This window comes from Salmo salar, chromosome ssa16 (assembly GCF_905237065.1).
Source record: "Salmo salar chromosome ssa16, Ssal_v3.1, whole genome shotgun sequence".
NCBI classification, from domain to species: domain Eukaryota; kingdom Metazoa; phylum Chordata; class Actinopteri; order Salmoniformes; family Salmonidae; genus Salmo; species Salmo salar.
Window position 1 is genome coordinate 25,026,082 of NC_059457.1, and position 16,711 is coordinate 25,042,792.

At 41.5% G+C, this 16,711-nt stretch overlaps 1 protein-coding gene across 1 annotated transcript in view; it reads right to left on the minus strand.

Annotated features, from left to right (window-relative positions):
- The window catches only part of LOC106573447 (hepatocyte growth factor), a 39,062-nt gene extending 23,381 nt beyond the window's left edge, over window positions 1-15,681 (minus strand). Inside the window, exons 1-6 of the mRNA XM_014148499.2 lie at window positions 15,480-15,681; window positions 13,901-14,057; window positions 11,714-11,826; window positions 11,206-11,320; window positions 10,102-10,244; window positions 9,286-9,406 (exon numbers count right to left, since the gene is read on the minus strand). Coding sequence (XP_014003974.1) covers window positions 9,286-9,406; window positions 10,102-10,244; window positions 11,206-11,320; window positions 11,714-11,826; window positions 13,901-14,057; window positions 15,480-15,528 — 698 coding nt within the window. The 5' untranslated portion in view covers window positions 15,529-15,681. The remainder of the gene's footprint in view (window positions 1-9,285; window positions 9,407-10,101; window positions 10,245-11,205; window positions 11,321-11,713; window positions 11,827-13,900; window positions 14,058-15,479) is intronic.
- Between the last annotated feature and the right edge of the window lie 1,030 nt (window positions 15,682-16,711).

A 16,711-nucleotide genomic window follows, 5' to 3' on the forward strand; every position in this document is an offset into this window, starting at 1 on the left:
GTTATAGCCTAATGTTAGCTAGCTAACATTGAACCTGGTTGGTTAGCTACCTGCAAATTCATGCAATGTAGTAATGTCATGAGTTGGGATAATGGTTCATTGTTTAGCTAGCTAGCTACTTGTCTTAACAAAAGACTCCACTATGCAAGTATCCATTTCAATAGAATGTCACTGCGACAACTGTTGATAGACGTAGCTGGTAAAGTCACTCTGGCTGTCTTCTCCAATTTCAGTGCACTCTCGTCTGATTGTGCCAGAGTGCAGAATAACTGACAAATTTATGAACGCCCAACACCCTTTGAATACGGCCGGTGTCAGTAAACGTTGGGGAAAAAGTGTTAATTGTTGCCAGGAGCACAGCTGCAGTCACCAATGCTCTGGATAACATAAAAATAGCCTAACCAGCTCTGCTAGGGCGAGTATAATGGTCAATGAGCTCTCATTTGTGTCTGGAAAAAGCCAACTTTAGCTAGTTAGCTTGGGTGCTTGACTGCTGTTGTTTGGACAGAACGCTTGGATCAACCCTTAAAGAGATGGGTGGGGCTAAAGCTGAAGAGGGTGTAAACAATGCTGAATGGGTGTAGACAACTATGAGGTCTCCAGTGCATACCAAAACGTTCATAGGCCATTTTCTCAAAAGTGAGGTTACAAGGATCTGACCATTTAAAAAAAAAAAATCTGCCTAAAATTACATACCCAAATCTAACTGCCTGTTGCTCAGGATCTGAAGCTCAGGATATGCATAATCTTGATACCATTTGAAAGGAAACACATTGAAGTTTGTGGAAATGTGAAATTAATGTAGGATAATATAACACATTAGATCTGGTAAAAGATAATACAAACAAAATAACATGCGTTATCTATTTTCTTTCTCCATCATCTTTGAAATGCAAGAGAAAGGACATAGTGTAATATTGCAGTTTAGGCCCAATTTACATGTTGGTCACTAGATGGCAGCAGTGTGTGTGCAAAGTTTCAGATTGATCCAGTGGAGCATTGCAATACTGCACAGTATTTTGTATCAAGTCTGCCCAATGTGCCAAATTGGTCAATTGATACATTTTCAAGTATATAACTACAGAGAACATACAAAAATGATATGGTAATACAACATGTATGTTTACACACTCCCAGGAATGTCATACATGATGGATCATTAGCTTACACACTGACTTTCACACATCTAGATGGCCGGGCAGGGTGGGTGTGGAGCCAAAGACAGCAGGTGTTCAAACTGTAGAACCCAGTTCCTACATTTGAATATAAAAATGTATTTTAGCAAACAAAACTATGCTACATTTTATCGCTGGGACCCTCAGAATGACAAATCAGAGCACGGTTACTGAATGTAAGTACATTGTATACCTTCAGAGGTGAATGTATCAAACCAGTTGCCGTGATAAAAGCTTTTTGTTGTTGTGCACTCTCCTCAAACAATAGCATGGTATTTTTTCACTGTAATAGCTACTGTAAATTGGACACTGCAGTTAGATTAACGAGAATGTAAGGGTTCTGCCCATATAAGACATGTCTTTGTCCTGGAAGGTTTGCTGTTACTTACAAAATCATGCTAATCACATTAGCGCACGTTAGCGCAACAGTCCTGTTATAGGGACAAAAATCCCATAGAGGTTATCAATTTTCAAAGTAGAATTACTTTCCCTTTGGTCCTCAAATGCAGTGTATGATATACCAGTTTGTAGCTCTGTGTCTCTGCTTTTCTCCAATGTAAAAAACACTGTTAAAATGTTTGCTACATATGACCGAATCAAGGCGGTCGGTCACAAATAACAACCCAATGTTTATATCCCAGGGCAAATTAGCTAGCATCAGCAAGCTAGCTAGCTAAATGTCCATGACGGTTTAATGTGTTTCAACCTGTCCCCAAATTAATATACACTGCTCAAAAAAATAAAGGGAACACTTAAACAACACATCCTAGATCTGAATGAAAGAAATAATCTAATTAAATACTTTTTTCTTTAAATAGTTGAATGTGCTGACAACAAAATCACACAAAAATAATCAATGGAAATCCAATTTATCAACCCATGGAGGTCTGGATTTGGAGTCACACTCAAAATTAAAGTGGAAAACCACACTACAGGCTGATCCAACTTTGATGTAATGTCCTTAACCTGTTAGGGCTAGGGGGCAGTATTTACACGGCCGGATAAAAAACGTACCCGATTTAATCTGGTTATTACTACTGCCCAGAAACTAGAATATGCATATAATTATTGGCTTTGTATAGAAAACACCCTAAAGTTTCTAAAACTGTTTGACTGGTGTCTGTGAGTATAACAGAACTCATATGGCAGGCAAAAACCTGAGAAGATTCTGTACAGGAAGTGCCCTCTCTGACCATTCCTTGAGCTTCTTGACTCTTTTTATTGAAAACTTAGGATCTTTGCTGTAACGTGACACTTCCTACGGCTCCCATAGGCTCTCAGAACCCGGGAAAAAGCTGAATGATGTCGAGGCAGCCCCTGGCTGAAAAACATTAGCGCGTTTGGATAGTGGTCGGTCAGAGAACTATGAGACTGAGGCGCGTGCACGAGGCGACCCCATGTTTTTATTTTCTCTCTCTTTGTACTCAAACACAGATTCCCGGTCGGAATAATATCGCTTTTTTACGAGAAAAATGGCATAAAAATTGATTTTAAACAGCGGTTGACATGCTTCGAAGTACGGTAATGGAATATTTAGAATATTCTTTTGTCACGAAATGCGTCGTGCGCGTCACCCTTCTTTACACTTCGGGTAGTGTCTTGAACGCACGAACAAAACAGAGGATATTTGAACATAACTATGGATTATTTTGAACCAAACCAACATTTGTTATTGAAGTAGAAGTCCTGGGAGTGCATTCTGACGAAGAACAGCAAAGGTAATAACATTTTTCTTATAGTAAATCTGACTTTGGTGAGGGCTAAACTTGGTGGGTGTCTAAATAGCTAGCCCTGTGATGCCGGGCTATCTACTTAGAATATTGCAAAATGTGCTTTCACAGAAAAGCTATTTTAAAACCGGACATAGCGAGTGCATAGAGGATTTCTGTATCTATAATTCTTAAAATAATTGTTATGTTTTTTGTGAACGTTCAATCGTGAGTAATTTAGTATATTCACCGGAGGTTTTCGGGGGGTATGCTAGTTCTGAACATCACATGCTAATGTAAAAAGCTGTTTTTTATATAAATATGAACTTGATTGAACAAAACATGCATTTATTGCATAACATAATGTCCTAGGTGTGTCATCTGATGAAGATCATCAAAGGTTAGTGCTGCATTTAGCTGTGGTTTGGGTTTATGTGACATTATATGCTAGCTTGAAAAATGGGTGTCTGATTATTTCTGGCTGGGTACTCTGCTGACATAATCTAATGTTTTGCTTTCATTGTAAAGCCTTTCTGAAATCGGACAGTGTGGTTAGATTAACGAAAGTCTTGTCTTTAAAATGGTGTAAAATAGTCATATGTTTGAGAAATTGAAGTAATAGCATTTCTATGGTATTTGAATAACGCGCCACAGGATTCCACTGGCTGTTACGTAGGTGGGACGATTTCGTCCCACCGACCCTAGAGAAGTTAAAACAAGTCAAAATGAGGCTCAGTAGTGTGTGTGGCCTCCACGTGCTCCCTACAATGCCTGGACATGCTCCTGATGAGGTGGCGGATGGTCTCCTGAGGGATCTCCTCCCAGACCTGGACTAAAGCATCCGCCAACTCCTGGACAGTCTGTGGTGCAACGTGGCGTTGGTGGTTGGAGCGATGTCCCAGATGTGCTCAATTGGATTCAGGTCTGGGGAACGGGCGGGCCAGTCCATAGCATCAATGCCTTCCTCTTGCAGGAACTGCTGACACACTCCAGCCACATGAGGTCTAGCATTGTCTTGCATTAGGAGGAACGCAGGGCCAACCGCACCAGCATATGGTCTCACAAGGGGACTGAGGATCTCATCTCGGTACCTAATGGCAGTCAGGCTACCTCTGGCGAGCACATGGAGGGCTGTGCGGCCCCCCAAAGAAATGCCACCCCACACCATGACTGACCCACCGCCAAAATGGTCATGCTGGAGGATGTTGCAGGCAGCAGAACGTTCTCCACGGCGTCTCCAGACTGTCACGTCTGTCACATGTGCTCAGTGTGAACCTGCTTTCATCTGTGAAGAGCACAGGGCGCCAGTGGTGAATTTGCCAATCTTGGTGTTCTCTGGCAAATGCCGAACGTCCTGCACGGTGTTGGGCTGTAAGCACAACCCCCACCTGTGGACGTCGGGCCCTCATACCACCCTCATGGAGTCTGTTTCTGACCGTTTGAGCAGACACATGCACATTTGTGGTCTGCTGGAGGTCATTTTGCAGGGCTCTGGCAGTGCTCCTCCTGCTCCTCCTTGCACAAAGGCGGAGGTAGCGGTCCTACTGCTGGGTTGTTGCCCTCCTACGGCCTCCTCCACATCTCCTGATGTACTGGCCTGTCCCCTGGTAGCGCCTCCATGCTCTGGACACTACGCTGACAGACACAGCAAACCTTCTTGCCACAGCTCGCATTGATGTGCCATCCTGGATGAGCTGCACTACCTGAGCCACTTGTGTGGGTTGTAGACTCCGTCTCATGCTACCACTAGAGTGAAAGCACCGCCAGCATTCAAAAGTGACCAAAACATCAGCCAGGAAGCATAGGAACTGAGAAGTGGTCTGTGGTCTCCACCTGCAGAACCACTCCTTTATTGGGGGTGTCTTGCTTATTGCCTATAATTTCCACCTGTTGTCTATTCCATTTGCACAACAGCATGTGAAATTTATTGTCAATCAGTGTTGCTTCCTAAGTGGACAGTTTGATTTCACAGAAGTGTGATTGACTTGGAGTTACATTGTGTTGTTTAAGTGTTCCCTTTATTTTTTTGAGCAGTATAGTTGGTTCAGAGTTCGTTTTGATATTTCAAGCTGTGTGTCCTGATCGTGTCTAGTGTGAATGAACATAATCAATATGCGCGTGTTGGCGCATGCAAACCTACGCGCGTTCCCGGTCTAGTCAGCATGTAAGAGCTTTCGAAAACCTGGTGCAATATTTGCCCATTATTCTTTATAAAAATCTTCAAGCTCTATCAAATTTGTTGTTAATTATACCTAGACAAGCATTTTGAGGTCTTGCCATAGAAAAAATGAATTCAAAAAACTTTAACAAGAGCAAGGTATTGTTTCATTTGAAAACAGCATAAACATTTTTAAAAGCAGAATATTTCAGATCATCAAAAGTATTAATGAACAAAAACAAATGTAACATGCAACATTTTTTTTTTTTACTGATTTACAGTTCATATAAGGAAATCAGCCAATTGAAAAAAAATATATAAGGCCCTAATTTATGGATTTCACGTGACTGGGAATACAGATATGCATCTGTTGGTCACAGATACCAAGAGCTAGGGTCGTGTATCAGAAAACCAGTCAATGTGACCACCATTTACCTAATGCAGCGCGACACATCTCCTTTGCATCGAGTTAATCAGGCTGTTGATTGTGGCCTTTGGAATGTTGTCCCACTCCCCTTCAGTGGCTGTGTGAAGTTGCTGGATATTGGCGGTTCAGAGCATGCCTAACATGCTCAATGGGTGACATGTCTGGTGAGTATGCAGGACATGGAAGAACTGGGACATTTTAAGCTTCCAGGAATTGTTTCCAGATACTTGCGACATGGGGCTGTGCATTATCATGCTAAAACATGAGGTGATGGCGGCGGATGAATGACACGACAATGGGCCTCAGGATTTCGTCATGGTATCTCTGTGCATTTACATTGCCATAGATGAAAATGCAATTGTGTTCGTTGTCCGTAGCTCATGCCTGCCTGCCCATACCATAACCACACCGCCACCATGGGGCACTGTGTTCACAATGTGGACATCAGCAAACCGTTCGCCCACACGACTCCATACACGTGGTCTGCGGTTGTGAGGCCGGTTGGCCGTACTGCCAAATTCTCTAAAATGCAGTCATCATGCCAATTGCACGCTCCCTCAAAACATGAGACATCTGTGGCATTGTGTTGTGTGACAAAACTGCACATTTTAGCGTGGCCTTTTGTCCTCCCCAGCAAACGGTGTACCTGTGTAATGATTATGCTGTTGATATGCCACACATGTCAGGTAGATGGCAAAGTATCAATGCTCACTAAAAGGGATGTAAAGAAATTTGTGCGCAACATTTGAGAGAAATAAGCTTTTTGCGCGTATTGAACATTTCTGGGATCTTTTATTTCAGCTCATGAAACATTGGATCTACATTTTACCTGTTCTGTTCATATTTTTGTTCAGTGTAGATTTAAGTCAAAACTTTAGCTCTGCCACTCAGGAACATTCACTGTCTTCTTGATAAGCCAGTCCAGTGCAGATGTGGCCTTGAATTTTAGGTTATTGTCCAGCTGAAAGGTGAATTAATCTCCCAGTGTCTGGTGGAAAGCAGACTGAACCAGGTTTTCCTCTAGGACTATGCCTGTGCTTAGCTCCATTCCGTTTATTTTTTATCTTGAACAGCTCCCAAGTCCTTAGCAATTACAAGCATACCCATAACATGATGCAGCCATTATGCTTGAAAATATGGAGAGTAGTACTCACTAATGTGTTGTATTAGATTTGCACCAAACATAACACTTAGTATTCAGGACATAAGGATTTGAAGTGTTACTTTAGTGCCTTGTTGCAAACAGGATGCATGTTTTGGAATATTTGTATCTACAGGCTTCCTTCTTTTCACTCTGTCAATATTGTGAAAAAATACAGTTTTGTTGATCCATGCCCAGTTTTTATTCTATCACAGCCAATTCTATCACAGCCAATTCTATCACAGCCATTTCTATCACAGCCATTCTATCACAGCCAATTCTACTTTAACATTATGGAGTATTGTGTATGTAGGACAGTGACCAAACATCTACATTTACACCATTTTAAATGTTTCCACAACAAAATGTGGAAAAAGCTAAAGGGTGTGAATATTTTGTAAAGGCACTGTAAGTGTGTGTGTACACTGAGTGTACAAAACATTAACGAAACCTGCTCTTTCCATGACACAGGCTGACCAGGTGAATCGAGGTGAAAGCTATGATCTCTTATTGATGTCAGTTGTTAAATCCACTTCAGTCAGTGTAGATGAAGGGGAGGAGACAGGTTAAAGAAAGATTTTCAAACCTTGAGGCAATTGAGATATGGATTGTGTATATGTGCCATTCAGAGGGTGAATGGGCAAGACAAAATATTTAAGTGCATTTGAACGGGGTACTGTAGTAGGTGCCAGGTGAACCGGTTTGTTTCAAGAAATTATTGAGTAAATATACATTTATTTATTTGTGTTCTGCTAATCTAAAGTCATTGAGTTTTTGCAAGTTATTATTATTTATTTTTGAGTCAATTTAATATTTATTAAATAAATTGTTCTTACTTGATTGTATTATTTTTTAGCGTCTTTACTTAAAATAATAAAGTATTAGTCCGAGACATGGATTTTGGGGTAAAAACACTTGATTTATTTATATGGGTTGTATGTTTTTGGAAGTTATGAATACTTATTAGTGCCTTGGAACTGTTTTTAGAAGATTGTGGGTAATTCAATATTTTTGGACTTCATGATACTTTTACACAATGTTGTATTGCATGTTTGAAGCAAGAAAAGTAGATTTATAAAATAGTATTAAACAGTTTGCTGTGCAATTAGTGTGTAATTGATCATGATGACTGGATATCAAAACAATCGGTCAAATGTACGTGCAATAAAAAGACAAGCCATTCCCACCATCAACAAAATCATGTGAGCCACTCTTAATGACCGGGGCTAATGCATTATCATGTAATGCTTACAGCTCTTCTTCCAGTTACTGCTAGAGGAATGAGCACTGTGTTGAACAATTCCTGCACAGGTGGGTTAAAATGACAAATCTTCAAACACATAAAACAACATTAAACATGAAGACACAATCACTGAAAATGTGTAATCAGAACTACTTACTACTTACACTTGAAAAGAAAATGATAATGAAGGTTAATCCTTTAAGAATGGACCCTACATTTCTATGTTCACTACAACACATATTCATGTTCAAGCAACTTCAATCTTTATAGTTCAGAATAGATTTTGTATTTGTAAACTTAAAAAGGGAACCATAATATTCATCATATAGTTACTTTATGTATTGAACACTGAAATACATTGAGTTGGGTTACTTGAATGGTTCTAGGCAACTGGTTTCCAGCCAAAAATGTTGTTAGCAGAACTAATTAGTTTTTATAGTGCAGGTGTTCTCCATCTCATTCCTCCTGGTGATAGATTTAATACTCATCCCTGCATCCTGTATCAAAAGGTTGGCTGGCCCTCATTAAAGTCCCTTAGATCAATGCATTACTCCATTTTTGTTTACAAAGCCCTACTACACAAGCTTCCAACTTACCTAACTTCATTGCTAATGTATAAAAGAATGAGATAACCAACCCTGTGAACGGGTTTGGTAACTATTCAGATTCCTTGAGTCTCCATGGAATTTGGTAAATCAGCTTTTAGTTTTCATGCGCCACGTTTTTTGGAATCACTTATACAATGAATTACATTTGGATTCCCTGGTGCCACTAGGGCATTTTAAAACCCTGATGATAAATGAGTTCACCGAGGTGTGCATTTGTTTTGAAACATTGATGTAATAACTTGTTTATGATGGCTGTGATGTTGGTGATGTTCTGGTGTAGTGTACTTGTTCTATTACTTTATGGTCTCAGGGCACCATTGGAAATGAGACCATGGTCTCAATTGGGCTCCCCTGATGAAACAAATATCTATATATAATAATAATAATAATAATAATAATAATTTTCAAAAAATTAAATACTAACAGAGATTCAGAGGTGCTGAGGGCATTTTCATCACAGAGGTGAAGGGTATGTGTGTGTGTGTGTGTGTGTGTGTGTGTGTGTGTGTGTGTGTGTGTGTGTGTGTGTGTGTGTGTGTGTGTGTGTATTGTGTGTGTGTCCTGCCCCAGCAGCAGGTGGTGTGGATTAGTGTTAGACTTGTTAACACGTCTTTAATCATCCCTTTGTTTCTGTAATGAAGAGGCCCCAGAGCCTCATACTCAACCTCATACTGAGAGAAAGTGAGAGTGTGTTTCTGTGTGTATGTGTGTGTGTGTGTGTGTGTGTGTGTGTGTGTGTGTGTGTGTGTGTGTGTGTGTGTGTGTGTGTGTGTGTGTGTGTGTGTGTGTGTGTGTGTGTGTGTGTGTGTATATGTGTGTGTTACCTCTTGGGGTGGAAGAGGTGTTTGTGTGGTTCCTCCAGGTCCCAGCGCTGACACTCCCATCCGGTCTCTGTGTGATCCATGGGACCTCTGTAGCTCTCCCCGTTACAGCTCACACACTCCACTGGACACACACAGGGGTGATATTTTAATTTTCTCACATGCAATGGACATTATTTTTGCATATACTGTACTTCATAAACAACATGAGGTGCTGTACTGCAAATGTTTCCGGATAATTGTCCTGTCTATCTATTTAGAATGTAATGTAAAATGAGTCAACAATCAGTGTGTGTGTGTGTGTGTGTGTGTGTGTGTGTGTGTGTGTGTGTGTGTGTGTGTGTGTGTGTGTGTGTGTGTGTGTGTGTGTGTGTGTGTGTGTGTGTCCGTCCCTCCGTCTGTGGGTTTGGTTGTCTTATGTTCCAGTGTTCGTCATTACTGGAAACTTATTTTGAAATCAACCTAACCAGTCATTTTTCCTTTGACCAGAACACACACTCTCTCTGGACAGACCCACTACATTTCCTCAGGCTCTGAAAACAACCCAGTAGATTCCTCACTCACTCACACACATCCCTGATAGTCTTGTATATTCTCATACACACCTAATCACATCACTGTCAGATGTTTATTAACTATACATATAACAAAAAAATATCCACAGAGGATCATTTATCCTGTGACAGTTTGCGTCATTCAGTTTTAGATACCACAGCAGGCTATGGTCCAGCGCCACAGGGAGAAGGGAGAGCTCATATCTGACAGTACACTTAAATGGTGTTCTGTAAAAGGAAATGGACATGTGTGTATGTGTTCTACCTTGTGAGCATTGAGGTACTCCACAGTCCTGGTGTCTGACATTGGGGTCTGTAGTGAAACACCATGGTCCTGAGGTAGCGTTGTCAGGGTTACGACAGTAGTTCTCTCTCAGGTCCTTCTTCCTGTTCCTCCTCGGTAGGAAACTGGAGCGAGAGAAGGACTTCAGTTAGTGTTAATTAATATCTCCCAACATCAGGACAATATTCCCTTTCTATCTGGTGCAGAAAGTTGAGAAGCAGAAGGGAAATCTCCATTGTGTAGTGTAGATCAGGCCTGCTCCATGTGTTGTGAAATATGTGGTAGTTAAACAATACTGAGTCATACACATCTACATACTGACTGAGGTCCTCACTAGATTGTGGTTTTGTTTGCTGAGTCACATGATCATTTGGTTTATATGGGTCACAGCTGAAACAGTTTGGAAGGCACAGAGTTAGGCAACATAATGCAACATATGGTAATGGTGTGATGGAGGTGTGTGTGTTTGCCCCAGTGTGAGCTCACTGGAGAGGAGAGAGGAGAAAAGGAGAAAAGATGAGAATGGGGAGGTAAGAGGGCAACACGAGAAGACATGGGAGGAAAAGTAAGCATGAGGAAGGCGGGGGTTGTTATGGTTGGTTGTCCTCTGGTTGTGCTGCTCTAATGAACTTCTGGCACGAGACGTTTCTGTTATCTCTCGCTCACTTTCTCTCTCGCTCTCTCTCTGTTCCCGTAACAAGGCTGCATGTCATCATCCTCTGCTACTATCTCTGTATCAGGGCTGCTGTTTGTCACAGGTTGTATACTTTATCACAAAATTAATTAGGTTTTAATACAGTTTAAACTCTCTCTCTCTCTCTCTCTCTCTCACACACACACACACACACACACACACACACACACACACACACACACACACACACACACACACACACACACACACACACACACACACACACATATATATAAACAGTGTGACTACAACAGGAAATGATCCCTGACTGTGTAGTGTTAGAGTGAGGTCAGAGAGGACTAGTACTGATGAATAACTGGTCCTTTAGGACTAATCACCATCCTATATATACACACACACGCACGCACACACAAACACAGGTTCTAGCTTACTTGTGTTCATGAGGGAGAGGAGAGGCCCATGCCTGGCACTTTATTCCACTGGCTGTTACTGACCTCCTCCCTCTGTAGTTCACTCCTGTCCCTACTATGCACTCCTGCACATAGGCTACAGAGAGAGAGAAAGAGTTAACAAAAGGAATGGAAAAACAGACTGTGAGTGTTTGCAAGAACAGAATCTGAAAAAATATGCTTTTCTGTTTTACTCATCTAACAGAGCATATTAAGACAGGTCTCACATCTACCATAATGCTCCATTTCACTGTTCCAATATGTGAGAATACTAACCCGGCTACCAAACTCTGATGAAAGGAGAAAGAGATGCAGCCCTGCTTTAGACACATATTGTAAGCACTGCAGTGCCTTTCTACTGACGCAGAGAGAGAGAGAGAGAGAGAGAGAGAGAGAGAGAGAGAGAGAGAGAGAGAGAGAGAGAGAGAGAGAGAGAGAGAGAGAGAGAGAGAGAGAGAGAGAGAGAGAGAGAGACACAATAGTACAATACATTTCTTCTGGTAGAGTTGGTAGTTGAAGTCGTGTTGGCTATGGACTCCTGGTGAGTTCCTGTCGAATGAAAGCCACTGGCATTTCTTGTTTTTCTGATCGTACAGAAATGCTCTAGTGAGAGAGAGACAAACAGAGAGAGAAAGAGAGATATTGATCGATTTACGTAATATAATAATTTAGCAGGCAAAGCAACTTACAATTAACATGCAGATAGTAGACTATTAACATGGTCTCAGTCTCACTGAAGAAACGTCAAATTTCGAAGGCTAAGTTTAAGCATTCATTCTGAATGGTTAAATTAAGGGTTAAGGTTTGGGATAAGGAAAAAAAATGACATAATGGTTATGTTTAGGCATTCATTTGGAATGGTAAAGGTAAGGGTTAAGTTTTGGAATAGGTTTTAACCTCTCTTGGGTAGGGGGCAGTATTTTGACGTCCGGATGAAAAGCGTGCCCAAAGTAAACTGCCTGTTACTCAGGCCCAGAAGCTAGGATATGCATATAATTGGTAGATTTGGATAGAAAACACTCAAGTTTCTAAAACTGTTCGAATTATGTCTGTGAGTATAACAGAACTGATATGGCAGGCAAAACCCCGAGGACATACCAACCCCCCCCAAACAAATCAGCCAACCCCTATTTTCAATGGCTATCACTTTTATTATAAGGCCAAGTCCTCCCAGATTGTAGTTCCCAGGGCTTCCACTAGATGTCAACAGTCTTTAGAAAGAGTTTCAGGCTGGTTTTTGGAAAAATGAGCCAGAAATGGTAGTTTTTCTAGGTGGCTCCTATTTTGGCTGTAGTGTTTCCAAGTGCGTGGAAGAGAGCGCGTTCTTTGGTATTTTTCTCCGGTAAAGACAATAAAGATTCTCCATCTTAAATTGTATCATTTATTTACATATTAGGGTACCTAAGGTTTGATTATAAATGTTGTTTGACTTGTTTGGAAAAGTTTATTAGTAACGTTTGGGATTAATTTTGTATGCATTTTGATGGAGGGAAACTGGGTGGATTATTGACTGAAGCGCGCCAGCTAAACTGAGTTTTTATGGATATAAAGAAGGACATTATCGAACAAAAGGACCATTTGTGATGTAACTGGGACCTTTTGGAGAGCCAACAGAAGAAGATCATCAAAGGTAAGGCATTTATTATATCTCTATTTCTGACTTTCGTGTCGCACCTGCCTGGTTGAAATATGTTTTTCATGCTTTTGTATGCGGGGCGCTGTCCTCAGATAATCGCATGGTTTGCTTTCGTCGTAAAGCCTTTTTGAAATCTGACACAGCGGCTGGATTAACAAGAAGTGATGCTTTATTTTGATGTATTACACTTGTGATTTTATGAAAGTTAAATATTTATAATACTGTAGTTTGAATTTCGCGCTCTGCAATTTCACCGGATATTGGCCAGGTGGGACGCACTGGCATTGAACACGTGACCCTTGGAGCCGGAGAAGGTTCACGGTTAAGTTTAAGCATTAATTCGGAATGGTTGAGGTAAGGGTTAAGGTTTGGGATAGGGTTAAAGCCCCCCCAAAAAATGAGTGCCTAGCACTGAGATTGAACATGCGAACCTCAGAGCCGGAACTCATGGCTTGCGTCTATCCACCATCCCCGTCCAGAACACCCTAGCAAACCCCAAGCTACTTGATGATAATAGCGCTCACCATTGGCCCTAGTGGCCAGTTTTGAAGTCATCTCTCAACGTCCTGCTTACCTGGACGGATGTCGGATTTCGAAGTGGATCTTGAGCAACCTGGAGGAGACTATACAGTATGTGTCCTGAAATGAAATAGGATTGACCCTGAGCCTGCTACTGCTGAGAGGAGATGTCAGAGAGGACTCAGTCTGCCAGGGAAACCTAGTCCTGCACACCAGACTCAAGCTTGCTGCTGCTGAACGACACTAAGAGAAACCAGACTTCTCATTAGAGAATGGGAGGGTATTAGACTGTAGTAAGAGTTAGAGCTGCCATATTTACAATGGAGAGTTTGGATTGCTGCTAAGGAAAGCCAGGGGATGATGTCATACTGGCTTGGACAATAAATATATTTACCTACAGGTGAAAAACAATCCCCAGACAAGCCAAAACATCATAAGGAGATGGGAAAGTTATAGAAACACAGCAGGTGAAGCTACAGGCACAGAACCCCAGGAGTTTTTTCTCAGATGCACCACACGTACCTGCAGGTGAAGAGTAGTCGCTTGTTGCGGCTGCAGCTCCGGGCACACTTCACTACGCTCAACTTCCTGCTTATAGTCTGGAGGGCGGAGTCTGGCAGCTGGAGCAATCGCACACTATCGCTTCTCTGGTAGTCCTGCAATGCATTCCTCCTGCACTCTAGTGCACACACACACACACACACACACACACACACACACACACACACACACACACACACACACACACACACACACACACACACACACACACACACACACACACACACACACAGCATGAAATAAAGGTGTTGAATGCGGTGTCCATCCCCTGGCCAGTGAGGTAGTGGTTAATGTTCCCATCAGGACTGAGACAAAACCAGCAGCATCATGATGTGTCAATTAGCCTGGTTCCACTGCCACATGACTTAATGGGATGCATTCCCTCTCTCTCTCTCTTTCACATTCACACACACACACACACACACACACACACACACACACACACACACACACACACACACACACACACACACACACACACACACACACACAGTTTCTCTCAATCCCCCTCCCTCTCCAGCAGGGATTGATTGACTAATTATGTTGTTTCTCATCACCACACCATGCTGAGTTGACTCATACGTGAATACATAAACAGCCCAGTAGCAGACAGTCAGGCTATGTGTATGTTTCTTAATACTCCGGTATTTTCCTCCTCAATAAAAGTAATAGAGAAAAAAGTGCGTTACTTAATATGAACCATATTATGGATAAATACCTAGCCTACACACGTATTATCAATAGCCTATAACAGATATGATATACTTTCCTTCTAAATAATGAATGCACTGGGATCAGAGAGTCCATGTCAGACTCGTCTAGAAGCTTTAGAATGAGTGATTATCGTGAGAGAAAACTGCAAATTTACATCGTCCATAGTTCCACCAGCACATCTATAGCTGAGTGGAGATATGAGAGCTGGAGATGCACGTGCTTCTACCTGAGAGGCTGTATCTTGTGCTACAGATCGTTAGACACAGTTTTATATATATATAATTCATTCATTCAAAATTCATTCAAGCACACAGGGTTCTCTGGGATTTTCAAAAATAAAATGATGTTATGCAAGTTTGCTGTAGAATCATCACAGAAAGTCTATAGAGATGGGAGTCACAGTTTCTCCATTCCCCACAGAGAGCGTCACAAAATGTTTTTGTTGTTTATGTTTACAGTTTAATTTTGTAGGATGACAGTTTTTTATCTAATCAAAGCTCATCTGCCCTGACATGTTACATTTGCAAGATGGAGAGATGGTAGTCTGTTAAAATGGAAAACTTGCTCAGCTGACTGCAAGGTAACAGATTTTACGCAGGTTATTGTGCTGTGTGCTGCAAAAAAAAATTAAAATCAATAAACTCCACCAATCGACATTAGGCTCAGGGCCAACCTTCGTAAAATAAGATTTTATTAAATCACAAATGCAATGTAGGCTGAGCTAAGTTTTGGTGGGACCAGGCTGGAGAAAAGTTAAACAACTATGCTGAATCTCAATAACAAGCTGCAAGGCTGAATTCCTATTACGACTGTCTCCTCAACTTACCAGAATAGTGGACAATTAAGAGCATAAAAATAATGTTGTAAATCCACATGGTTGCTTCAAAGGCTGTTCACGATATCCAAACTATTACTGATATGATATCCCAATAGTAAAGGTATTGCCGTCCGTTGATAAAGTCCAGACGACGGTACGAAGAGACTGGGGATTTTCACTCAGCTACAGCAGAGATGCCTCTGAGTAGAAACACACTGTGTGGACCTCTCTCTCTCTCTCTCTCTCTCTCTCTCTCTCTCTCTCTCTCTCTGTCTCTCTCTCTCTCAGCACCAGCCATATTACACACTGTCAGTTCTCCTCCCACTTTACTCCTCTACCCCACTCACTCACTGTTGAACAATATGTTGGGTAGGTATATCAGTGGAAAATCAGCGGAAAAGTCCCAGTGATGATAGCATGATACACATGAGCAAAAGTATGAGAGTTTATTTTCTATAAACAGCTCTGTCTTCATGGGTGACACACAACATCTTCAACCAGGATGAACTACCTCCTCTTCTCCATATCTCCTGGGACTTGGGGAATCACCTCACCTCCTTTATAATCGATCACACACACACACACACACACACACACACACACACACACACACACACACACACACACACACACACACACACACACACACACACACTATGCATCTTCATTTTTATCTCTCTCTTTTTGTAGATGACTAATAGGAGGTTTTTTTGTTACTTAGAAAGAAACCGCAGTCACTTGACATGATAATAAACAATCCCTGCCAATGAATCAGGGACTTTCACTCTCATAACCACACACACACGTACACGCGCACACACACGCACACACATACACACACACACACCCTCGTACCCTCGTAACTAGAAGCAGATGTGTACAGATCACTCACATGCTTTGGGTTGAGTAAATCTCCATTAGTTCAATCTAACGATCTGATAGAAGCATGTGTGTGTGTGCTTTCAGATATTAGACTGAGATTAGAGCTCTGGTAGCGCTCTGTTACATACCACTGGAACCATTTAAGACTGCACGATTTAGTGTTCAGCACCTTGGTTTGTTTTGCTTCTGTAAGATATGGCTAAGAATGTCCACTTAACAGCTCCTCCACATGCACTCTGTTACCATCCAATTCAACCTGTCACATTTAGGAGTTAATAAAGGTGCAGGAACATTCTATTATTTTTTATTAAAAATTTTATTTGGTTGTTAAAAGGTTGGTTTGGAACTGGGTATCCTTT